The sequence below is a fragment of the Rhea pennata genome, chromosome 8, assembly GCF_028389875.1.
Source record: "Rhea pennata isolate bPtePen1 chromosome 8, bPtePen1.pri, whole genome shotgun sequence".
Lineage (NCBI taxonomy): Eukaryota > Metazoa > Chordata > Aves > Rheiformes > Rheidae > Rhea > Rhea pennata.
In genome coordinates, this window is record NC_084670.1 from 30,603,578 (window position 1) to 30,626,782 (window position 23,205).

Consider the following 23,205-nt stretch of genomic DNA (forward strand, 5'->3'; position numbering starts at 1 on the left):
TAGAAAGATTTATTTTCCAAAACAAAAACATCAGCAAAACAACAGTACAGCCATACCATGACAGATTTAACACAAAATAACAAGCACAGCCTTCTTATTTATAAATTAATACAAACTACTTCATTGATGCACTCAAGCTAAGACATTTTTGAAAATCACAGCAATTGAAAGTAGAGCCATCTGCAGAAAAAGTAAATGCAATCATCTTTATGGAATGCAAAAAAGGAACAAAAAAACCCACCCAAGAACAAACAAGATACAAATTAACTTATTGGAAAACATTCCCCTTCAAAACAAGGAATTCAAGGGAAGAGAAACAGTACTCATAAAACGAAGAAACATCTTGAACAAAAATTAAAATCAAATGAAGCATCCTACATCACACTTTTGCAAAACATGCCCTAAGGCATTAAAATGAGCACTTAATGCTTGAAACGTGCTCATTTAAGGAAGAGGTATTTCCTATCGATATACCAAAACCTTATCTTCTCAAAATCAAATAGTTACAGAGGTTTTAATTCATTCCGGAGTGAAGTCGCACACTTTTCAGAGACATTACTAAGTAACTCATAAAAGCAAAAATGCTGCATAAAACATGAATTTTGTCATTCTGCCCTAAATGAAACAAAAAAGACAATAGGAAGTATGTTATTACACATGATTGGGAATACATACACAGTAGGCAGATGCACATTCCCAACCCCAGGCTCTGTTCTCCTTGGTGGCTCCATTTGTTCCCACAATAACAAAGAAACGTTAAAAACAAAAGTGGCAGGACTACCTCTTCTCATCCAAGGGGTCCTTCTACTTTTAAGTATTTATTTAAAAACTTGTAAGCCTACAAACCAGGAAGATGGTCTGAAATGTGCTATAGGGAGAAAAAGTTTAAAAGGACGGTATTTGTACAGAGCTGAGGTAAATAGAACGGGGAGACACAGAGGTAAGTGACTAATGGGCAGGAAAATTTCAGCAGATTTCTACAAATGAACTCATATGATGAAGCCAGGCAACATAAAAACAACAATTTTCAAACCCAGCCCAGGCAATTTAGTATACAACTTTGGATAAGATAAACAAAGTTTACATTCACATCTGTCTAACTGTATGTGTCCTTAATAAAATTAATATGCATTAAATGATTTTTGCATGACTCTAGACATGTCTCAAATATGGAATTGGCCCAGAATTACTGATTTGATTTAATCATTAACACTGTCCAAGGTATGGGTTAGCTATCAATCTGGAAATATATACAGCAATCTAATACAAAAATAAACTTCCCCCCAAAAGAGGGGCTTTTCTTGTTAGACAACAAAGAAAAACAATCAATCAGGGAATCATTTATCATTCAAAAGTTATGTGACGAAGCCTTATGTAGATTCATGCCCAAGACACTTGAAAGCACATTCCTCACCTGTGAATTATAAAGTATAAGGAGCAGTGAAACTGAAAACAGCAATTCAAAAAAGCTCTCTTTTTTTTTTTTTTTTTCCCCCATTTCTTACTTCTTCTCCTTACCTTTTCCATGAAGCTGGTAACTTTTTGCAAAGATGTTGATGACACTGTGTGGACTTCCCTTCGCTAGTTCCTCCCATGGCCCCTTGCTGTGTGCACTACTTGTCTGAGCAAAAAGTGGCAAATATTTTTCAGCTTCTTTCTGGAACTCTTTTATGGGCTCAAAAGCATTTCTCTCTCGAACACAGAAATCCTTCTCTTTTAATGTCTCCAACAGCTTCAGCGGTGATTGTTTGTGTTGGCCTCCTTCCTCCTCTGAGAGGCTTCCCTCGCTCAGGAGGGGCCCTTCACTGATGGAGTCTATGCTGGACTCATGAGGAATTACTGCTTTGTTCTGACCACAAACCTGGCTTTCACGCCCTGGGGAGTCAGTTTGTTTCTTAGATAAATGTCCAAGTATCCCTTCATGTCTATTACCAGCAGGGGACCTCACCCCAAGGCTGACTGCAGCAGTATGAGGCCTGATCATCTCAGGCAGCTTTTTAAATTCACTAAGGTTGCCTACCCCAGGAAGGTTATCATCAAAGGTTGTATGAGACACACAGGCGCCCAGCATCTTTTGAATTCTAGCTGAAAAAGCATCTTCATTTTCCTCCCTCACAGGAGGGCTCACAGCCTTTGCCCAGCACCCATCATCTTGATTTTCTTGTAGGAATTCATGTTCTGAGTTCCACATGGTGCCATAATTGATGCCAGCCCCCGCCAACTTTTTGGCTTCACTTTCGATCCTGCTAGAAAGGGAAGCAGCTGTAGCTTTCAGAGCTTCAATGCGATCTAATTTGCTCTTATATTGGTTAGCAGTAGGTTTTACTAAAAGATTCTGCTGAGCAGCAGATGAATTCAGGTATGGCTGAGATGTCAAAGTCAGCGATCCCACAGGTGCAGTGTGGCTCCTCCTGCCTGCCAACACTGCATCGCACTCCTTTGACAAAAGGCCCATCTGCTCCAGACTCCAATGTTGGGAGCAAGGGCCTCCACTGGAACCCACAAGAGCTTGTGAGTGAGAGAGCTGGACTCTTGGACTCAATCTGTCTGGCTGCACCCATGCAGGTTCCATCAAATCACTTCTGAAATGAAAAGTCAATGTTCAAGTTGGTGATTTACGAGTACTGTTATTTTAAGTGAACATCTCATTACTGTAAGTTTATTTTCTAGAAAAAATTATTTTGGAAGGAGTGAGAAGGGCAGAGAATGAAAGAGGAAACAGTTGCAAGATGTTAAAAAAAAAAAAAAAAAAAAAAAGGTGATAAAAATAGAGCACCTCCAAAGTTGAAATGCTGCTTACAATACATGGTGGGATGTAGACCACACCATATATTGTTAACAAGCTGAATATTTACGTCAATTCACGTCAACAAAAAGATTAACAGTAATGATCATTCATTTTCTTTAGAGGCTCATTAAATATCAGTAACCAACATTTCCTACACTTCCCTGCATCAGCTTCCTCCTTATTGAGAAAAACCATTATAATTGCCATAAAGACAATTATTCTCTATAGAACATGAACTTAAGAAACCAGTGGCACTGTTTACACCATTCTCAATAGGCCCATAAATGCTCACCTTAGCAGTGGCTGTTGAGGCTCTGACAGTGACATGTCACTACTTGAAGAAGCACTAGGAGGACGCTCTTGAGCCTTGTTTTCTTTGTCAGATTCCCCAGATGGTTGATAACCAGGTCTGGGCTAGAAATGAAGATAATCAGAAGAATACATTTTCCAAAGTCTGTAGGGGTTTTAGAAGCTCATGTCTCATTATAACTGAAAAGACTTAAATTTATCTACATACTATCACATCTTTCCTACAATGCAAAGACTTAAAAAACACAAGACAGATATTCAACTTTGCTCGTACAGCTGAACACATCAAAATGATATTAATCTTTCTGACTAGCAAACTTATTTAATTCATTGCTATTCAGAGTGGCCAATGACTGATAGTAACCTTTGTCAAAGCCCTTCAATTCACGATATGTCTTACATTTACAATTTCTTAAGGATCAATAACTATACTGATTGTTAGTTAGTATTATGAACTCTGCTTCTTTTTATAAGAACTCTACTTCTATTTGTAACAGAAAGATAATTTCCATTCACCTTTCCGTCAGGCATTGCCGTGCTGAGAAGCAGTCACTAGCAGGAGGTCTGGATCAATGCCACTGTATCTTGTAAGCAAAAGCTGCTTTCACAGCTTGCTTTATGTCATTTCTCTTAATTGCACGAGGACAACTCATGACCTTTCTAAACATATGACCTACACAAACAACCGCAACACATGAATCAGCTATACCTGTGTTTCCTGTACCGTGGGCAGCTGAGCTGGCTCTTCTAAAAAAGTCCGTTCCAGCAGTAGTTTAGAATATGTTTCCTGTAAGCGTTTTGCTGCAGAAGGCTCAGAAGGTGCTACGTTCTTTGCTTTAGTAAAAGCCTCCTTCTGCTTTCTGTAGAGCTCTTGGAGTCTTTTGTTTTTCTGTTCAGTTGCCTCCTTTTGTGCTTTCTTCTCTTCATTCTGCTTCTTCTTCCTCTCCTCTTGCTGCCTAATAATGTACTGACGAACCTCATCTGTATCATAGTGCCGTTTCTTAGAGATTACCTGAGGCTCCTCACTGGCAGCTAGCTTGTCTGGTTTCCTTTTGGTTGGACTGTGGCTCCTGGCATTTTGTGTAGGCAAAACACATTTCTGATTCTGCTTCTCCAAATCTTTCTCTTGCTTTGTACTCATGGAATCCAGCTGCAAGTCATCAAGAATTCCACGTATCTCCACTGGCAGGAAGTCTTTATTTAAGGAGGTGTGATCTCCTTGGTTATCATCTGGATGAGTAGATTCCAGCTTCTTCAGATTATTCTCAGACCGTACTTTACTCCTCGACCTTTCAGAGCTTCTTGAAGAGGTTTTATGGGTAACATCCAGCCTGGAATCTGAACCTGTTCTTCCAATACGGCCTGCTAAAAGAGTAAGACAGGTCAAGTACTTAAGGTAAAAATCAAATTTGCAAATTACATGCCATCACTGAAACAGCTGCAAAAATGAGGATGGAAGAGGGGTGAGCTATACAGAAGTGATGAGAAATTGTTGAAAAGATTGCAGTCATGATGGAGACAGTGATAAACACAGCCAAAAAAAAAAGGGGGGGCAGCTATACCTTTGTTAAAACCTAGCTGCAAATCTACTGCACAAGAAAACTTTACCAGCTTTAACTCTGCATACAACTCATCTTTAGACAAATAGCTTCAGACAGATACTTTCAACTTTATAACTCAGTTGGCACAATATACCTTTTTCCTAATGACTGAAATACGCACAACCAAACACAATTCTGTTCTTCAGTATTCCGGGAAACTTCTTTCTTTGGAGCAAAACCCCTGCTTAGTTACCTCAAGTGTGATTCTCCAAGATGACATCATGTATGCAGATCTTACTACAGATGTGCTTCTGCTTCAAACGTGCAGTTCATAACCTCTCTTTCAGCTCAGCTCACAGCCTACTCTTGTATTAACCTCACAACTTCCTCAAGGGCGTAAGAAACACAGCTGCTATCACCCCTTACTTGGCCCACCTGAGATTCTGGATAGCTTCTGAAAAGGGGTGGAGGAGGAATTATTAAAGACTTAGGAATGCAAATGGATGACAGTATACAGTATCTACAAGATACACAGTTCCTGTAATATAGGGATGCCCAACTATAGCTTACATATTATATGCAGCACATCTGCAAAATTCATGTAGGCTGTAAGCCATTTATAGCCATCCTTTTTTCCACAAGCCTCAAGAAGCAAAGTCAGAGTACAAGTGATCCATTTTTCCAGTTGCAAACTGTTTCAAATCTTTTCCTGAGCTCCTAAGCACCTGCATATCATGTGCGTGTATTGTGGGTCACATCAAGTGGGCAAGACAGACTTCCCATGACCCCAAAAAGCTTCATGCTCCACCCAGAGAGGCTATACATCACAACTATAAGCATAAGTAATATCCCTCCATCCTTTCCTTCCCTACTCCTCCTTCCAAACTTAAAAATCAGACTTATTTTATTAAGAAATAGATTACATTCCATCTCAGGAGTCTGCTTAAATTCACACATATGCAGTTATATAGTAAATAATAAAAAAGAAATGCAACAATAAAGTACAACCTACCAGACTTCGTAGCTCTTTCTCGTCCTGTTCTGTCACTAGACATAGCTCTTCTGTCCTGTTCTATTCGAGGGGCTGGGCCTAGTATCTTTTTTACCAGTTTTTGTCCTTCTCGCCAGGAAGATGCACTAATTACATAGTTTCCACCTGCACAGAAAATAATAAATAAAAGTCAAGCACTAGATGAATTTTTCTGTGTATGAGAAAGAAAGTAAAGCATGTATTGCAACCGTTAACCATTAGTACACCAAGGGCCACCATTTAACTCCACATAAGTGGTATAACTGCAGTTACACAGAACTGTCACACAGTAGTGATGCACATGAAGATACTCCACAGCTGAAACGTACAACTATCAAGGCTTCACACCTGCACATAATACAATGTAAAAATTCAAAAAATCTTGTAGCCTACTAAAGCCCTACGAAATTTGAAAAAAAAAAATAGAAGGATTATATAGGCCTAAAACTTAATGGGCAAATGTTACTGGAGGGACAGGGAAATATTTATAGAATATTCAAAAGCAGCTGTTCATCTGCACTTCAAACAAGAAAATAAGAAAAAGAATGATCTGAAGTGTCAAAACATTAAGAACAAAAGCAAAGGCGGTGCATTAAAAAAAAAAAAGATTCATTTTCACATTAAGAGAATGCTAGCCGAGTTCCTAGAAAGAACTTTAAAAACTATCTTAAGGACAGGTGTCCTACAAGAAGGTAACAAATACCAGCAGTAATTGTCCTAAGCAGCATTACTTCACTGTCTTCTAACTGCGATTTCCGTACCATAACTGGAAAAAATGCTGAGATATTACCCTACTAGCCAATACCTGAATGAAGTACAGACTGCCTTGCAGATGGCAGAAACCAAATTAAAAAAGTAATTAATATCATTTTATCATCCTACATGTAATTAAATGATGAAAACTGGTACAGTGGCATTTTTACCAAACATTGATTAAATACTAAATTCAACTAATTCATTTTTCTTCCTATTACCTTCCAATACTATTAATCATTTTTTTGAAATAATCATCTTAAAATACTTTGGAGGAAAAGTTTCACAAAAAAAGTGAAGTATGAATTACCTAGTTTAGATCATTTAGGAGTTTTTTTTTTTTTTTTTTGCTGCAAAAATATCTAACTCTAATACATAAATTCCAGTTGATTTCAAACCACTCAATTTGAGTTTTTACTTTTGACAGTATTGTTTTAACAAATAAACCCACACATCATGGCATGAACACAACACAGAAGCTAGGAAAATGAAATGGGATTGTAGTCCAGGGCCCTATAGCACTCTGAAAACATGGTATGAAAGCAACTTAAGGTGGAATCCAGCACAGCAGATGGACAGTGCTTTGACACTTCAGGTCCTCCATCTCCTCACCCCCCTCCCTCCTTTTTTTCCACCCCGAACGAGGGAAGTGTTCAGGAAGAAATCTGTAACCTAGTATTTCATCCATTTACTGACAGTGCTATCTGCTTGCACTGTAAACTATCCAAAGATTTTACAAATCTCTCATTTGAAACATGCTACTACAAGCCTTTTTTTCCTGGAGAGATGCATCAGTCAAAGGGGTTCTCTTGCCTATCTCGCTGTTCTCAATTACTGCTGCTCTCCTTCAAAAAGGCAGTGGAAAGACTCATCTTCCATTTCAAGTCAGCTGTCTGCACTAAAACCAGCTAAGGGAGCAGAACATGAGCTGTGTTTATTTATAGCCTTTGCTACACTGAGCAGTTTCTTACTGCTGTGACTGGAGGAGGATGGACCATCACTGACATGCCACTGAATCAGACCTGGTTCTTCTTTCTCTTCTAGGGATTTCAGGACATCTTTCTCCTCACATTTAGTTCCCTATAGAGACAGCCAGTGCCATTAAAACATGAAAGACTCTCTGTGCTCCTCTCTCATTAGTGATTGTCACAAATCTTTAAAAGACAGTTTACTACAGTTCCTTAAACATTATTAATTGATCAGCATAGGAAGAAGCAAACCCATACTTATTTGATTGACTTTCAGTACCAGTTTCAAGTATTAGCAATCATTATCACAAAATAACATTTACACACAGCTTCATTACCTATGGCATGCACAAGTGCATATTCACTTTAGCCTCAAAAACTCTTTGTAATAATTTATTTTTAAAAATCACCTTTTTTTTGTTTACAGGCTTTCTTCAACAAAGCAGAATGTTTACTGGTTATGTGTCACCATACATAAGGAGAAATATACAGCCTTTAATGGTGCAAGAGATGACTACCTGGACATACCTTGCATGTATCTAAAGAAAGAAAATGAAAAAAACCCTCCCTAGTGTGAACGCACTCTTAACTGCTTACTTCTTTTGCAAATTAAAAACAAATATGAAACAGAAGTGAAAATCCTCCCACTTCTTTTGTTACTCACAATATAAAAGATTAATAATACAACTATACAACTAAGAAATAGTGACAGAATCATATGGTGCAGTTAATTTCACTTTCTACTCTAAGGCATTACTCTACAGTCAGTGATCCATATGATCTTTTCTAAATACTGTAACATTATTTAACATACAGAAATGTTTAAGACAATAGCAAAACTTAAAAAAAGAAACCTCCATTAGTAAATGAGATAAAGACTCTAAGAAGGGCCAGGCAATATACTTCTACATCTTTCACTAACTGGAAAAATACATCAAGAATTGACCAAGCCAGAACCAAAGGTGCAGGATGGTAATAACTTTGACATAGCACGCAGAAGAGCATTAGAGCACCTAGCCAGAGAAGAAATGGAAGGAAATTCTGTTCTCTGCCTCCTGACTGAGACATCATGAGAACTCACACAAGAGAGCAGCCTTCACTCAGCCCCTCCTCACAACTCCAGCAACTCAACTAGACCCACTGGCTCCATCCCTATTCCTTGCTTAACTATGAGCATTTTAATCCATTTCTCCTCTTATCATTGTTCACTGAGCTATGGGTCAGGTACTGAACAGCTTCCACAGAAGCAAAACAGAAGCAGGATCTAGAATAAAGCTGCTGTTACTTCTTGTCTCCGCTGGCCTGACAAGTACCTATGGATATCGCATGAGACCTGCATTCTTCAGCAGTTTCCATAAGCTGCACACAGCAAGTGGGAAAATGTAAAATTAATAAAATAAAATACAACCTCACACACAGCACAGCACACAATCCACAAAGATACTATAAGAGCATTTTTGCACATCTGAGAAGAATTCAAAAACATCATTATTTTCATTTAATCCCCACTCCCCAGCTTCCCCCATTTCTTCAAAACAAATTAATCTCTGAAGCACACACAACAGCCCTCCCTGCAGGAGCAGCACTCGTCACCTTGTCTGGAATCCGGACTTGACAATCGCGTCAGTTTTTGAACTTTCCGCACTGGTCTGGTTGCTTTTTTCTCTTTGTTTCTCTCACTAGGTTTTTCTTTCACTGTTGAATCCTCTAAAAACAAATGAGAATTGTTAAGTAATATCCCATGAGAAAGAGCAAACACAAAAGCAAGCTTGCTTCAACATTTATCTTGAAAAAGTGGAGCTCAGAAATACAAAAATCACTCACTCCTCCAGATCATTATTGAGACCAATTACCTTCGAGTTGAGCATTTTAAAATCCTCTCTGGAGCTTCAAAGCTTACAAATAAGCTCCATAATTTTTGGTGGTATATCTTTTTATTTTTTTTTTCCTAAGACATTATACATGAACATTCTGAACCAACTATGGTTTACCTGTGCTCCAGAACACAGCAAAGCCATAGATAACAGCCATAATAAAGCTTTACAAAGCTCCTTTTCAATTTTAAGAGCATTTTTTTACAGTTTGACAGGAACAACTGCTGGTCCTCTTCTACTGAAGACATTACATTTCCAGTATTAACATTCTCCAAGAACACACAGTTCCCTCACTACTCAGACACATGGGCTGCTGCCTCCACATTAATGCACAATAGCACATTCATTCGTTCATCTACGTTTAGGTGTGAAAGCGAGAACCCGTACACTCCACTTTCTGCAAAATTTGTCACATAATGCACCCAGGGAAGCAGAATTACTCTCCACCACTTAAGCCCTCACTTACAATACAATTAGACCTTAGAGATGCCAGGAACATTTACTGAAGGTGAAATAAAAATCATATTTTACTAAATTGCTTGTACATTAGGGCAAACAGAACAAAAAAGGAAGCTAGGGATGTGATTTGCAATCACATCATCCCACTGAGCGAGCTTCTCAGCTGTCTCGGGTACAGCGCAAGCAGAGACAAACACAGAAAGAACAAGCAGACCCTGTGCTCCAAGACAGCAGTCCACACTGGGCATTTCTAAGGACTTGTTAAAACACTTCAGTTTACATGCTTTGCAGATGCTCTTCTCTTCATCCTATTTTAAGGGGAGCTGTATGCTAAACAACTACATGGCCACTATTACCATGGTTTGTTCACTCCTCTTCTACAAAGAACCTGAAGACAACCTAAAATAATCTTTGGAAGCAACACAATGTTGACAGATTTGAAGCCTTACTATTTAGATGCCAACGCTAACTTTTACAATCCATAATTTCAGCTGAACCTGTGATGAATGCCCACATAGGAAGTATTAGAGAGAGAACATTAAAAGATGTGGGAATGGGATTTTAAAGAGTTTGTTATATTATTTATATTCTTTCTGCACAATTTTCCAGTCATCTTTCACCTGCCAACAAGTGCAAGGAAGCCAGACTCAATGCATCAAATACAAGGCCAGAGGCCTCAGTGACCGTGCTTGCAGAAATCAAAATTGTCTCTTCACTTCTTTCAGTGGTGAACAGTCACCAGAGCCATAAGAACCCACAAGTTGCTTCCCACTCACTCTACTCATAGGAACTTTGTTCTAGTGAGGCCAATCCTGAGCATCTTTAAAACACAGTTACTGAAAGGCTGGAGGACAAATAATATCCTCCAAACTAATTGCTAAACAAGGTAAAGTATTCTGCATGGTCTACACTTTATATATAAAAGCCTCAATTTAGAGGAAGAAAAAACTTGTGGAGATATTAGAGCTTATTTTAGCACTGGAGAGCATGGAACAGTTCTGATACAACTGACTACCTACACCCAAAGCCCCACATGCCTTAAATTTAGTTGAAGGTTACTGCTGTTACAATGGGCATCAGGATAGGCACATAGCTGAACACGCACACAGCTCTTTGCTTTTAGCAACAGAAGTCCTCTGAAAGCGTGATTTAAATGCCCTTTTAATTGGACAGTTGAATTGGACACATGAAACTTAAAAAAAAAAAAAAAAAAAAAAAAAAAAAATCCGTCTTTCTTTACAAAGTGCATGAATAATTCATATTAAGTTTGTCAAAACTAATTAAAAAAGTTAACATAAATTGGAAATCTTAAGAAATGTGGCATTAAATGCATAGACCAATGTTGAATATTTGCACAACTTATTTTTCAATAAAGTGGCTACCCTTTACAAACCTTTCTTTGAGTGGTTCCCGAAAAATTCTTCAACACCTTGACAACTTGTACAAGCAAAAGAAAACTGAAGTCTAATCATTTCCACACCAATCACTAGCAACACACAAAGCAAGCTACAGATATACCATCACAACACATTTTACTCTGGTCTTAAATATGTTTTGACCATATGAGAAAAATTCTTTTTGCTACGTAATCCCTTAAGCTGCAAAGCTAGAAGTCCTTGGCAGATTTTATTTTCTATTCCCTTCCTTTTTATTCCTCACTTCTCCCCCAAGCTTGGTCAGTCAAAAGCAATTCAATCTTACAGCACTTCACTGCAACCAGTCTAACAAATTAAATAGCACACTTGGGTATCCAACCCTAGATTGGCTAGAGAAAAGAGTTGTCAACGATAGCACAGATTTGCAGAGTGAAAAAATGAATAAAGACGGGGTCTTGGAGCAGTAAATCTAAAAGCCTAAAGCACGTATTAAGTTCTGATCATCTAACAGCTTAATCGTAAAACAAAGATAAAGCAAATTTTAACATCTTTGCTTACAGTTTCAAGCATCAAAATACTATGTCATTAAATGAATTCATCACCTAAAAAAACCTCTTCTACTGACCCTCCCCAATAAAAATCACGTAATAATAGCACTACAGCAGTTATCCTAATTACTCTGTAAAACAGAAACCACTTTCTTAGAGGACACCAACCTCTCTGAAAGAAAGCTCAATACATCTGAATTTTGTTTTCTGGAACACAGGAAAAACCTCTGAACAAGTCCTTGGGTGCAAGCCTTTCAGATAGTAAGAATCTCAAGGATTCAGATTATTTTAGTGTAATACATGACAGTTCTACAATCAGGAAACATGACATCCACTCAATGGCATATAATACTATCTCCTTCACCCACAGCTGAACGCATAGCCCAATAAGCCGTTCTGAGAGATATTCCACAGCTCCCCTTTAGCTACCTGTGCATTTCCAGTAAAGCCCTGCCATACTAACAATTCTCACATTAGTTTCAGGACTGACAATTTGTTAACATCACACTGAAGAAAGTAGAACTTAGGCTTCAACATGTAGTATGCGGTGCACTGATCACTTTAATGGTGTTAAAAATGGCAAAAAAAAGAATATCAGAATGGCTTCCATAAGGAATATGGATCACCAAACTCAAAAGTGGCTTTGTTTCATTCTTTTAAATAGGAAATAATTTTCAAGTGAATGTGTATAAAGAAATCACTACATTGAACAAAAAACTGTTTTACTGAAAACCTTTTTTTACTTCTCATTTCAAAGAAAAGCCATCATTTGACTCTTTTCAGAGAAGGACTTTTTTTTTTTTTTTTTTTTTTTTTGCGTTCAGCTAGTTACTTCTCCTGTGGACAGAGGTACAATGTATTTAACACTCACTTCTTATTTATTTATTTATTTATTATTTTTATTTTTTTATTTCTATGAATTGGTGGATTTGTACCAAGTAAATTATCTGCCTCTTAAGAGAAAAGTCTGCACGGCTTAATAAATTCAGCTTGTATCTCACCTGTTATCTGGAGTGCTATATCTCTATACAGTTCCTGGCTAATGTGAAATTCTTCTTCATGCCAGACCTTTCCATCTGGAGTGCGAATCTTCGTTTCAGCAGGATTGAAACCTGAAAGTAAACAATTATAAGAGTTTAAAACAACTCTGTAAAATATAAGTAAAGCCTTTTTTGGGGTGCAAAGGAACTGTCAAGCAAAAAAACAACTACTTCAGTTTGTAAAAATAAAACAGAAGAAAGCAATATAGCAGCCTACCAATAGCTGAAAAATAGACTGGATGAAGGGAAGAATTACTAAAAATGCAAAAAGATCTTGCAATACAGACAATGTTACTGATCTCTAGGACCATAAAAAGACATATCCAAATAAACACAAATAGTAATACAGTAAGACTCCTTTTTATGGCAATTTGTGAGAAAAGAAAGGAAGAATTTCAAAAGAAAGTATATTTTTGAAAACTGGCAAGAATTTCTTTTCTTTCTTGCTCATTTCTGTGAGCATATGATCCTGTCCACTCCTGCATTGCCCAAACTCCACTATGAGTCACTTCCGTGTCTTGACATACTGCTCAAGAAATTTAACTCTACTCCTTTTCCACGTGTAACTAACAGTCAAATTCTGTACCTCCGTACCTTTGTATGCTGGAGCAGCAGGTGCAGCTGCCACCTTTCTGACCTTGGGAGTCACTGCATTCTCTGTATTTGTGATGACTACAGGTTGCTCAGCATGTCCTAAGTGCTGCCCTCTGCCACCCAGCTCTTCAGAATGCTCCCACTGCTTTCGAATCCGCTCCTTCAGCTTCTCCAATTTCGCATCATGCTGCCGCCGTTTCAAAATTTCCAGCCTATGAGCACCAGAAGTACTGGTGGCAGAAGAGGAAGACTCTGCCAGCGGGAACCCTTTCCATTCAGTGTCCCGGGGTGCACTACTCACGGGAGTTTTGGTGCTAATCTCATCTCTGGAACCACTATTTTTTTCTTCTTCCAATTTTGGAGGTGTTGCAACTTTAAGAAATACCTCATTATTCTGCAAGGCGTCAATTGCTGGTCGGTCATTCAAATACCTAACAACAGTCTCATCCGCAGCAGAAGAACCTGGGCTTTCAAAATCTCTGCTGTGTAGATCCCGTTCATCTCTGTCATATACCATACGGCTTGCTATTTCAGTCTTCCCTTCTGCTTCGCTGAAGTCCAAACTAGACAAAAGTCGCTTGGCCTCTACTTGGCTAGAACTTTGATAAGATGGAGAACCATAGGTATCCCTGATGTAAATAAAATAGGGAAGAAAAAGACAGCATTAGAAACAAAATGCTGTAGACCTTCCAACCCAGCAATTACTACCATCTATTAACGAAAAGAACACCTTCCTAGGCTCACTTTCCACTGTAAGTTATTCAGAATTTGAATGCAATATCTTTAACAGTGCCAATCTGACAAAACTGAAAAAGCTTTCTATTCAAAATTTCAAAGTATTTTCTGCACTCTCTATTTAAATAACATTACATATAAAGCTGAAGAGTTGAAACCACAGCATAAATAAAACTAGCAAGCAGTAATGTCATCCTTCAATTAAAAAAATCTTTAAATAAAAACAAGTGTACAAACTTAAATGAGATGCATATAAATACATATTCTCTAAAAGCAATGCACACATGCACAGTTACTCAAGACCATACTCATTAGCAGACAGAAAGAAAAATTGCACCAAAACACCTTGCTTTATATTTGGGCACTACAACCACTAAGAAGTATCACAATGAATTTAAAGCTTACTGAGTGCTCAGAAATTCAGCAAGTTAAGTACCACTAAGCATTTTTCAACAATCATCTTCCCTACCCATTTTTTCAGAGGAATATTTATAGCATATGGAAATTTACAATATCAACTAATGAAAATATTTTTTTGCTAGGACAAATCCTCTCATTCAACATATTTTACATATTTTTATATATATATTGTGTGTATACACACACACACACACACACAGACCTTACAGCTGACATGAGAAGCAGAAAAATGCATTTCATTTTTACTTTGACCAAAGCACTAGGATAACAGAATTTTTGATAGATATATAGTGGAATTAAAAAATATCACCGTCTCAACTCCACTCTAATTAGTCGGCAGCCGTTTGACTTTATTGGGAGTACATTTCCAACAAAATGCTAAGTGTATGTTAGAAAACATCCAAAAACCATTACCAACCCAACCAAGCTATTCATCAGGGATAAAGCCTGCCATGTGAAAAACATACTGCTGATAAAATACAAGGAATGAAGAAGTTATGGCAAAAGTTCCCTATGCTCTGATAATACAGCAAGTTATAACCAGTTTAATTCTGCAATAGATCCCCCCCCCTTTTTTTTTCTTAAGCTTCTGAGTCATCTTGTATTTGCTGCAGTACTTAACCCAGGCTAAGAAAAAAAGACTCTTCATTCTTCACCCCCTGACATTTTCTATGGCTTGCACGATTCTCTGCCACTTTTTCTCCTTGATCCAGCTGTTCTTATTCCTTTGATGACCTAGTTTTGGGGCTTCTCACAGACAAACATGCATAATGAAAACTGAATACATCTCTAGTAGTAGATATTCTTGATCTACACTGCCTTATGGTAATACGTGTCAGGACTCGTGCTGAAGAACAGACCAAATACAGGTGAAAAAAGCATGAGGAAATACTCTTTTCAGTGGTTGCTACTGAAGCTAAATATGTAAGAAACCTAGCAGTCCACCAAGGCCAAAGCCAGGTCAACTTGATGATGCAGCCCCTTTACACACACATAACTTCAAACTCATATTAATTTATAACATGTTTAAAAGGGAAGACACCTGTCCAGCAACACATGCTGCCTATATGTGTAGGTGACAGGAGGGAGCAAATTAGCTTTTGAGGAGCTGTCAAAAACTTTGGTGTTAGCTTAGTTCTGGTCTTAGCATATTTTTCGTTAATGGTCAGTTCTCCCAGCACTAACCTGTATGAAGCCAACGGCTCACGAAATTCCACACGGTTGCTTTTCTTCACGTTGTTTTCAAGAGTGGTCGCTCGAAGAGGGCTGCGTGAGGACTTCTCCTTGTTTGATTTATTTTGGCTGGAGGACCGGGAAGCTGAAGCAGAAACCAAAGAACGTGCTCTAGGCTTGATTCTCTAGGAAGAGAAGGCTCTTGGGGCTGAACAATCAAGAAAGCAGTTGCTCTTGGGTTCAACCAATGCTCAAAAATGGCACAAAAAGTATTACCTCTCTTTTTCAAAAAGCTGACCCAAGATAGTAGGAGCAAGGCAGTAAATGTTTGAAACAATGGAAATATTTACAAAGAGACAACAACGCTTAAACCTTAATCAGAAGTAATTAAATCTAAGCAAGCTGACTGCGTTGCCACTAGAGGTCAATCTGTTTTTGTCCAAAGTCAAGCTACTAGAGTTCTCTAAAATTTATCATTAAAATTTCTTACACGCAAATACTCCTCTAAAATGAAATTATGGACACAGACTTTGCATTCCTTCAGAGTGTAACAGGTGACAAACATCAGAAAATATAAATGGTTACTCCAATGTAACATAGGCACATACGGCTGTTACTTGAAATGCCACAAAAATAAGGTATCAAGGTAGTTTAAGCAGTGGTCACTCACGTATCTGGCAAGTCCTGTCACTGCCTCCTGCCAGAAGACTACATTAGTACGTGTTTTTTTCCCAAGCTAAGGGAAGGAAAAATGTGTTTCTCCTGGACGTTAGACCTTCATGAATAAAGATCCTTTAGAGGAGATAATTCCGGGAGGAGGGAGACAGGGTTTCCCAGAAAGCAGTGAGTTTACCCAGCCTTACGCTCTACATCTTAAATAATACATACCTTTACGGCTTATCTTCCTGCTAGTGCTAGCACAGGGCTTCTTGGCGTCCATGACGGAATCGAATACAGCTGTGCTAGTAGGAAATATTTCCAATTTGTTCTCTATATGACGTAGCTAGAAATGGAAGGTAATAAAAATTAAAATTATTTGCAATTTTTAAGCTAAAGGCTTTTTCTTATATGGTAAGATTTTCCTCGTTTTCATAAAGAAAGAAACTACAGGTGAAAGTAACTTCTGAATGCTGTTGTTGCAAAACAGTCTTATGACCAGAAACTACATCAGATTAAAAAGATTAGTTAAAAAAAGATTACCTACATTAGGTTTTGCTGCATAGTTGTGTTTCTGTAAGTAGACTGTTGTGAAGAAATGAATAATAACATGCCATTCAAAGTCTTAATGCTTGGCCTCAGTGAAATATAATACTCCTCTCAAAATGGAGCTTGATACAGGCTTCCACATGTAAAACCCCACACTGATATTCAGCTATTCAAGCAAGAGAGACAAAGCTACACAAAAAAGTCAAATTCCCAAAAAAACAAGTAGTTTGGCTTCACTGAAGCTAATATTTAGAAAACACAGTAGGGTATCGTAAACACCTAAGTTCTCACAGAAAGACAGCAAATCCATTGCTCAAAGTAACATGCAAGATTATGAAATGCACTGGTATGGACACAGTGTCTGACTGTTTTAGGTAAGCAAGGGAGATTTATTTTCTCAGAACAATGAGAACTCAGCACTTTCTTAAATTGGAGTTAAGATAATATTATACTCAAGACTTTGCAGGTATTACCACACTCAAGACTAAACTTAGAGTAGTAAAAAGTTATTCTACTGTGTGTAGAAGAATACAAATATCTGAATACCCAACATCCACGTACTCCAAAAATTTGCTTATTTTCCACTTACCTAAAATCAAAGCACTGAGCAAAGTAATACTCTGGTTAAAAACGTTACAGACATTAATTGAAGGTGGTGAGGATGGGGGGAAAAAAGAAAAAAGTACTTACAGCAGCCTTAGTCTGAGAAAAAGTTGCCCACGCTGCAGTTAGGTCTTAGAATAGAAACACAGGAATAAATTTCTTATTAGTACATAGAAAACGAAAGAAAAAGTGGCTTCAAAACAATTTTCAATGTCTCATTAATCAAATTATTTTAATAACTCAATTCCAGCTGTATCTCTCCTCTGTGAGAGGCTGCTATCAGTCAAGATTCATTTTAACAGAGCAACAAGTAGTATTAAATATCAAATTTAATGAGTTCATCAAGTGTAATAATGCACTCAACCTAACTTAAAGCCAAATCTGCCCTATATTTTACAAGATGTTTAGAAGATAACATAAAGCTGGTTATCTACCAACACAAATAGCTTACATTTTTCCATTATATTATAGTTTTGACTACTATTAATTTTTATTTTCTTCTTTAGTAAACTGAGCATGAACACACTTCAAATACTAATGTTTTTGAATTGTACACATTAGAAACAAAATAGAAGCAATGTTTGCAAAAGCCAAGCAGAAGGCAATAATCAACTTCAGCCTTTTAATCTAAACAGACAGCATGAACTCTATGCATAATCAAGTTCAGTAGTAGGCAGTAGTATTTCCCTATTTTCCTTTAAAAATATTTACTTACTCAGGACTGTCCTCATTCTTAAAAAAAAAAAAAAAGAAGAAGTTTACAAACACAATATCCAAAACATCAATGTGGGCCAGAGCCATGGAGAGTGATAGTACTAAATTGTTCTAAAAGACAAGTATTTTTCTTGCAGTAAGAAAGTTGCTTATTTGTATTTCATGTAAGATGCAATAACGCAAAAAAAAGAGGAGAGCTAAGGAAATAACACAAACAACTTTGCTGTGTCTTTGAGAGATGGTGCTTGAGCAAAATGTGTACCAATCACCTCAGTTTCAAAAGTTATATAATTTGGTAAGAAATTTGAAAAGAACATGAAAATATCATGGGAGACAATCAGGAACGATGTGCTGAAATATGCATCTCTGTTATCTGTTTCTACTTTTAAAATAGCTTCTGGTGTCAAGTTTTGCCACAGTGGAGATCATATGCCTGATCTTGAACCACAGACTGTTAGCATGTGACTCAACTGCTACACAGACTAGAGCTTTCTTCCTCTCAAGGATGTACTACACTTCTTTTTCTTTCCTAAATTAGAGGATAATCAAGGCTGTAAAAAGCTAACAGGCTTCCTCCTTCTCAGGGAGATATAAAATGCCATCAATCATCACGGATGTTTACCTCCTGACCACTTCGGAATTGAGCTAGAGTCAGGAGTAACTGCCTCTCACACACTTCTAACAGGTTATGGTTCCCAATTTCTGTTCCTGTACTGTTCCTCCTCTAAGCCATCCAAAAATAAGTAAATAAATAAATAAAAAGCTCTCTTCCATCATGGCAACCATATCATAGACTGGTAATTTCTAATGCAGATCAGCAAATACCCTGCAGATCGGAGTATGAAACTACTATCCCTGCAGAAAGGAAGCCATATAACACATGGTCTTAACTTCCAAGTTAAGGCAGAAAACTTTATCTGTTAAAATTCCAAAAAAGTTTCAAAGAGCTCACAATAGAAAAAAAACTTCTAACACAAAGGAATAAAACAGACCAAGTCATTACCTCTGGCAGAATCTTTGCTTTGGTTATGCCTCGGATTTTGTGAAGACACCTCATTTGACTTGTTGCTCCACATCACGTCAGTTTATCTACACATAAACAAAAAATATTCACATAGGAATCAAAGAAGTATGAAACAAGAGCAAATTTATCTCATGCTAAAGATAGAATAACCTTGATCGCTATGAAGAATTTTCACTTTCACACGATGATTTCAAATTCCCATCATGAACAAAATCAGCACCAGAGCGCAAGTGTTTGTAGCTTGCAGGTGTTCAGAAATAGGATCTCGCTTTTGTTCTCCTTTTTTGTTACAAAAAGGAGTGAATTTGATAAAAGGAAACCCAGAGATGATGCAAGTTAAACCATAGCAGGAAGCATTCTGACGAATCTGAAGAGAAGATACACTGAAATATTGTACATAAAGGAAAACAGGCAGTGCCACAAAACTGAAACCAATAGACGTTTGATGAAAATACCTGATCCCGCCAGCGACAGACGAAAAGCCAACATTAACAGAGACAGGTGACAAGTGCAAAGGATAAAGCAAGAGAACTGCACAGCAGGACGCTGAAGCCAGGCAAAAGCCTCAAGCTGCAGTTGTTCTCCTGTCAGCGTCAAAGGCAACGCTCCCAGCGAACCGCTCTGAGTAACAAACCAGATAATCCCCATCAACAAAGGGGTTTCTGATAAAGGAGGAAAGAAAGCTATTCAACCAAGAAGGATAACTTTTTAAAGAAAAAGCAGGTAATTTAAGTAAATCATTTTCTTGCCCCCCCCCAATTTTTTTTTAAACAGAAGATGGTTTGTCAGACTAAGTAAAGGTAATATACTTTAAAGAAGTGCAATATAAGAAGAAAGTAATCTTAAGCACGCGGCTTAAGAAATTTAAGAGGAGTTCACCCTGCCAACAAAAACTTTGATTAGTCAGTACTGTTGTAACCCTCCTAGCCAAGGGTCTCGTATTTGGTGGCACGTGCTTATTTAGCTCTCTTGGCAATAGACTGAGGGCATTTCATTACAGAAAGTAAAAATAAAATGACCACAGAACGACTAATATTTATATGGGAAGTTTTGGGCTTCTAAAGAGTCGTAAGAGTGTTTATTCTCTTCTTTCTCTCATACAATCTCAGATACCATTTTTCTTGTTTTAAATAGCCCAGAATTTCTGAAAATCCCTCACTTCCCTACATAGTCTGCCACGTAAGAGTATTCAAATATAAAGATCACTCTTCCCAAAAAAGGTGACTCAAAGTCCCATGAAACTAACACTCTGTACCACTTACCGAGGCAATAAGTCATTGCCTGTATATTTTGTGAGGAGGATTCCCTCATATATTGTTTTAAGGACATTCACATTGATCAACGGTGAAGTTTGATCCTCACTTTCAGATACAGAGCACATACTTACGGTAGTAAGTTAACCCACAGAATCAACCTGATACTCCAAGAGAGACTATTAATTAAAGGAAAACAGGTCTTCACAAGACCTTTAGCTCTGCCCTTCTAAAAAGAATCATACAAAAACAGATTTATTCAAATAAATGCAATACAGATTCTGCTTCCAGGATAGGTGACGCAGAATTTATTCGTGCAGAACTGCAGCTTTTGGTCTCACATCATTCATGCTCAAAAGCCCTACCCTGTACTGTCCTACCACGGAAATCACCTAATTAATCTTCTCCATCACTGCAGCAAAGACCTGTTCTGCTAGAAAAGTAGAAAGCAAGTATTAATAAAAGCAGATGACTCTTTCCACAAAGAACCAATTTTGAGAGCAGCTGAAAATATCATACCATTATCCAGGTTCTAGACAAAACAGTAGCATAACAGAACCCACGCAACAGTAAAGTTAGCCTGAGAGATCTTCTGGAAAAGTAGTCATTCCTTTAAAAAGGTCCCATTATCCCTCTTTAAATAATTATTTGGAATTTATTCTTATCCTTAGAATTACAGATATACTTAAGACAACTTAGGGACCAGAATTGTTCAAATCTATATAGTTTATTTTATGATTCCCCAATGAATATACTACTGAAATAAACTCTAAGTATTCCTAAACTCCTTATGAAAAGTACTAGATTTAAAAAGTGTGAAATTACTTATTATATCTTTCATCCTGACTAAGAGATAAAGCAATATGAGTTAAACAGAATACAAGACAAACTGAAACAATATACTCTTTTGAGAACACCTTAGGTTTGCTAATAACTTATGCCTAATGATCTTTAAGTGCTGCTGATCACCAGTGGTCAACAACAGGGTCTCGGTACCTCAATTCAGAAGTATGTTACCCCCTTCCATAAAAAGCAATCCAATCTTTCCTCTATTCTGTAAGAGTCAGAAAGTGATCATAAAGCATCCTGCTGTATTCCTCCTAACGTATACCTCCAGCGTCAGCCTCTGGTGTACAATAGGATTCTGGCTCATTTTGGTGCAGCCTGCTGAGATCCACTGAGCAGTTTTGCTTACTCAGGTTGCTGCTGTTTGAAAAAAAGACACATAAGCACTGGTGCCTTTGGAGCTGTCTACCATTTCAGGAGGCAAACATTGCTTTAGCTTTCATTTGCAATGTAATCTGCATAATTATAAAGCTTGTGGTTTAGGTTTTGTTTTTTCATTTTGGAAGAGAGGAGGGAAATTTAGCAGCTTTTCAGGATTTGCCTAACAGCAATGTTGATTCTCATCAACCTCTGAAGTCCTACAGATGAATAAAATAACATCTTTCTATTGCTACAGCTTACATGAGTAAGCAGAACCCTACCAAAAAAAAAAAAAAAAGTACTTGTATAGTTTGATACCCTACCTCCACAAAAAGTTGAACCAGGTAAAACAGATGTTTCAACACAATCAGAATATGACTGGATGCGTGTGTGGGGAGGAAAATCAACATTGCTATTTCTATTCATAGTATTTCACGCACAGGAATGGGCCATTTAAACAATAAAATTCATTGAAATGAATATTGACCAGAGAAAAATACTACAGTAGGAAGTTTTGCAAAGAAGGCTTAAATGATTTTTGAAAACTCACCTTACGTCAATACAAAGGTTGTCTCAAAGTTCCATGAACATTAAGAAAAAAAGATATTGCAAAAATTACATTCTGAAGTGGGTGCTTCAACAAGATTTCTTTGCTCAACCAAATACTCCATCTCTATTTAATACATGTAACTTAAAGAATGGAACTTAACTTACAAAATCAGCTCATTTTTGTATATTTGTGCACAAGCAAACACAGGCTATATTTTACACATCTGTTTTGCATGTGCCTTTTAAATAACAGAAGCCTGATCTCTAGACACATGGATATAAAGCTTAAGTTTTCATATAAAGATGAATTATTGCAAGAGAAAATCATCATCACCAGATATACCAAATGGCATCTAAATTCATGATAAAATCTGTCACTCTTAGCTATATAAAGAGAAAAGTGCCCCCTTTCTTTGATGATCAATTCTTTAAGGAAGCCAGATAAATACAACAAAGTGTTTTCTCCGCAAATCAAATACAATCCTGGAAACAGAGACAAGCTAAACAAAAATAAGACAAAATTCAAGTCAAGTCCTAACTTTGACATGTGTCCTAAACCTCTCTACATTTGGAAAAAAAAAAAAAAAAAAAAAAAAAAAAAAAACCCTATAGGCATTAACACACAGTTATAAATTCATGATGATAAAAATTCTTTAGAATACTAACTACGCTGCTACTATTAGAGAAGGGGAACTTTAGTTCTAAAAAATCAGAAGTCATGCATAACTCAAATTTTTACCAAAAAATCAGTTTAAGACTATCACTTAGGCTTCCATTTCTCAAAAACGAGAAAATTTCAAGACACCACAGAAGGGCCTCACTACTGAAGCAAACTTTGGAAGTTGAGTTTTACTTGCTACAGTCCTCCAGAAAAACATTTGAGACACCAATACTCCTCACCTCCTTGTCTTCTCAAGCCTCCTAATTAAAGACTTAAAATAACATTCTGGAGAAGAACAATAGTATTCTTGGATCACAATCCTAACAACAGTCAGGTAGTCTGGCAAAGCACACTACCAATATTATTCTTCCTTTCTCAAAC

General features: G+C 37.3%; 1 protein-coding gene across 7 annotated transcripts in view; it reads right to left on the minus strand.

Annotated features, from left to right (window-relative positions):
• CEP350 (centrosomal protein 350) overlaps positions 1-23,205 on the minus strand; it is a 75,968-nt gene that overhangs the window by 45,691 nt on the left and 7,072 nt on the right. For 3 of the 7 annotated variants that reach the window (XM_062582010.1, XM_062582006.1, XM_062582012.1), the window contains exons 2-12: positions 19,135-19,220; positions 17,505-17,548; positions 16,497-16,611; positions 15,621-15,753; positions 13,281-13,909; positions 12,648-12,758; positions 8,983-9,096; positions 5,651-5,794; positions 3,807-4,462; positions 3,081-3,202; positions 1,519-2,582 (exon numbers count right to left, since the gene is read on the minus strand). In XM_062582010.1, coding sequence (XP_062437994.1) covers positions 1,519-2,582; positions 3,081-3,202; positions 3,807-4,462; positions 5,651-5,794; positions 8,983-9,096; positions 12,648-12,758; positions 13,281-13,909; positions 15,621-15,753; positions 16,497-16,611; positions 17,505-17,548; positions 19,135-19,207 — 3,205 coding nt within the window. In that variant the 5' untranslated portion in view covers positions 19,208-19,220. Of the gene's footprint in view, positions 1-1,518; positions 2,583-3,080; positions 3,203-3,806; positions 4,463-5,650; positions 5,795-8,982; positions 9,097-12,647; positions 12,759-13,280; positions 13,910-15,620; positions 15,754-16,496; positions 16,612-16,812; positions 16,900-17,504; positions 17,549-19,134; positions 19,221-19,610; positions 19,680-21,404; positions 21,443-23,205 lie in introns of those variants that run through there. The other 4 variants (XM_062582008.1, XM_062582007.1, XM_062582009.1 and 1 more) reach the window with 4 other exon arrangements.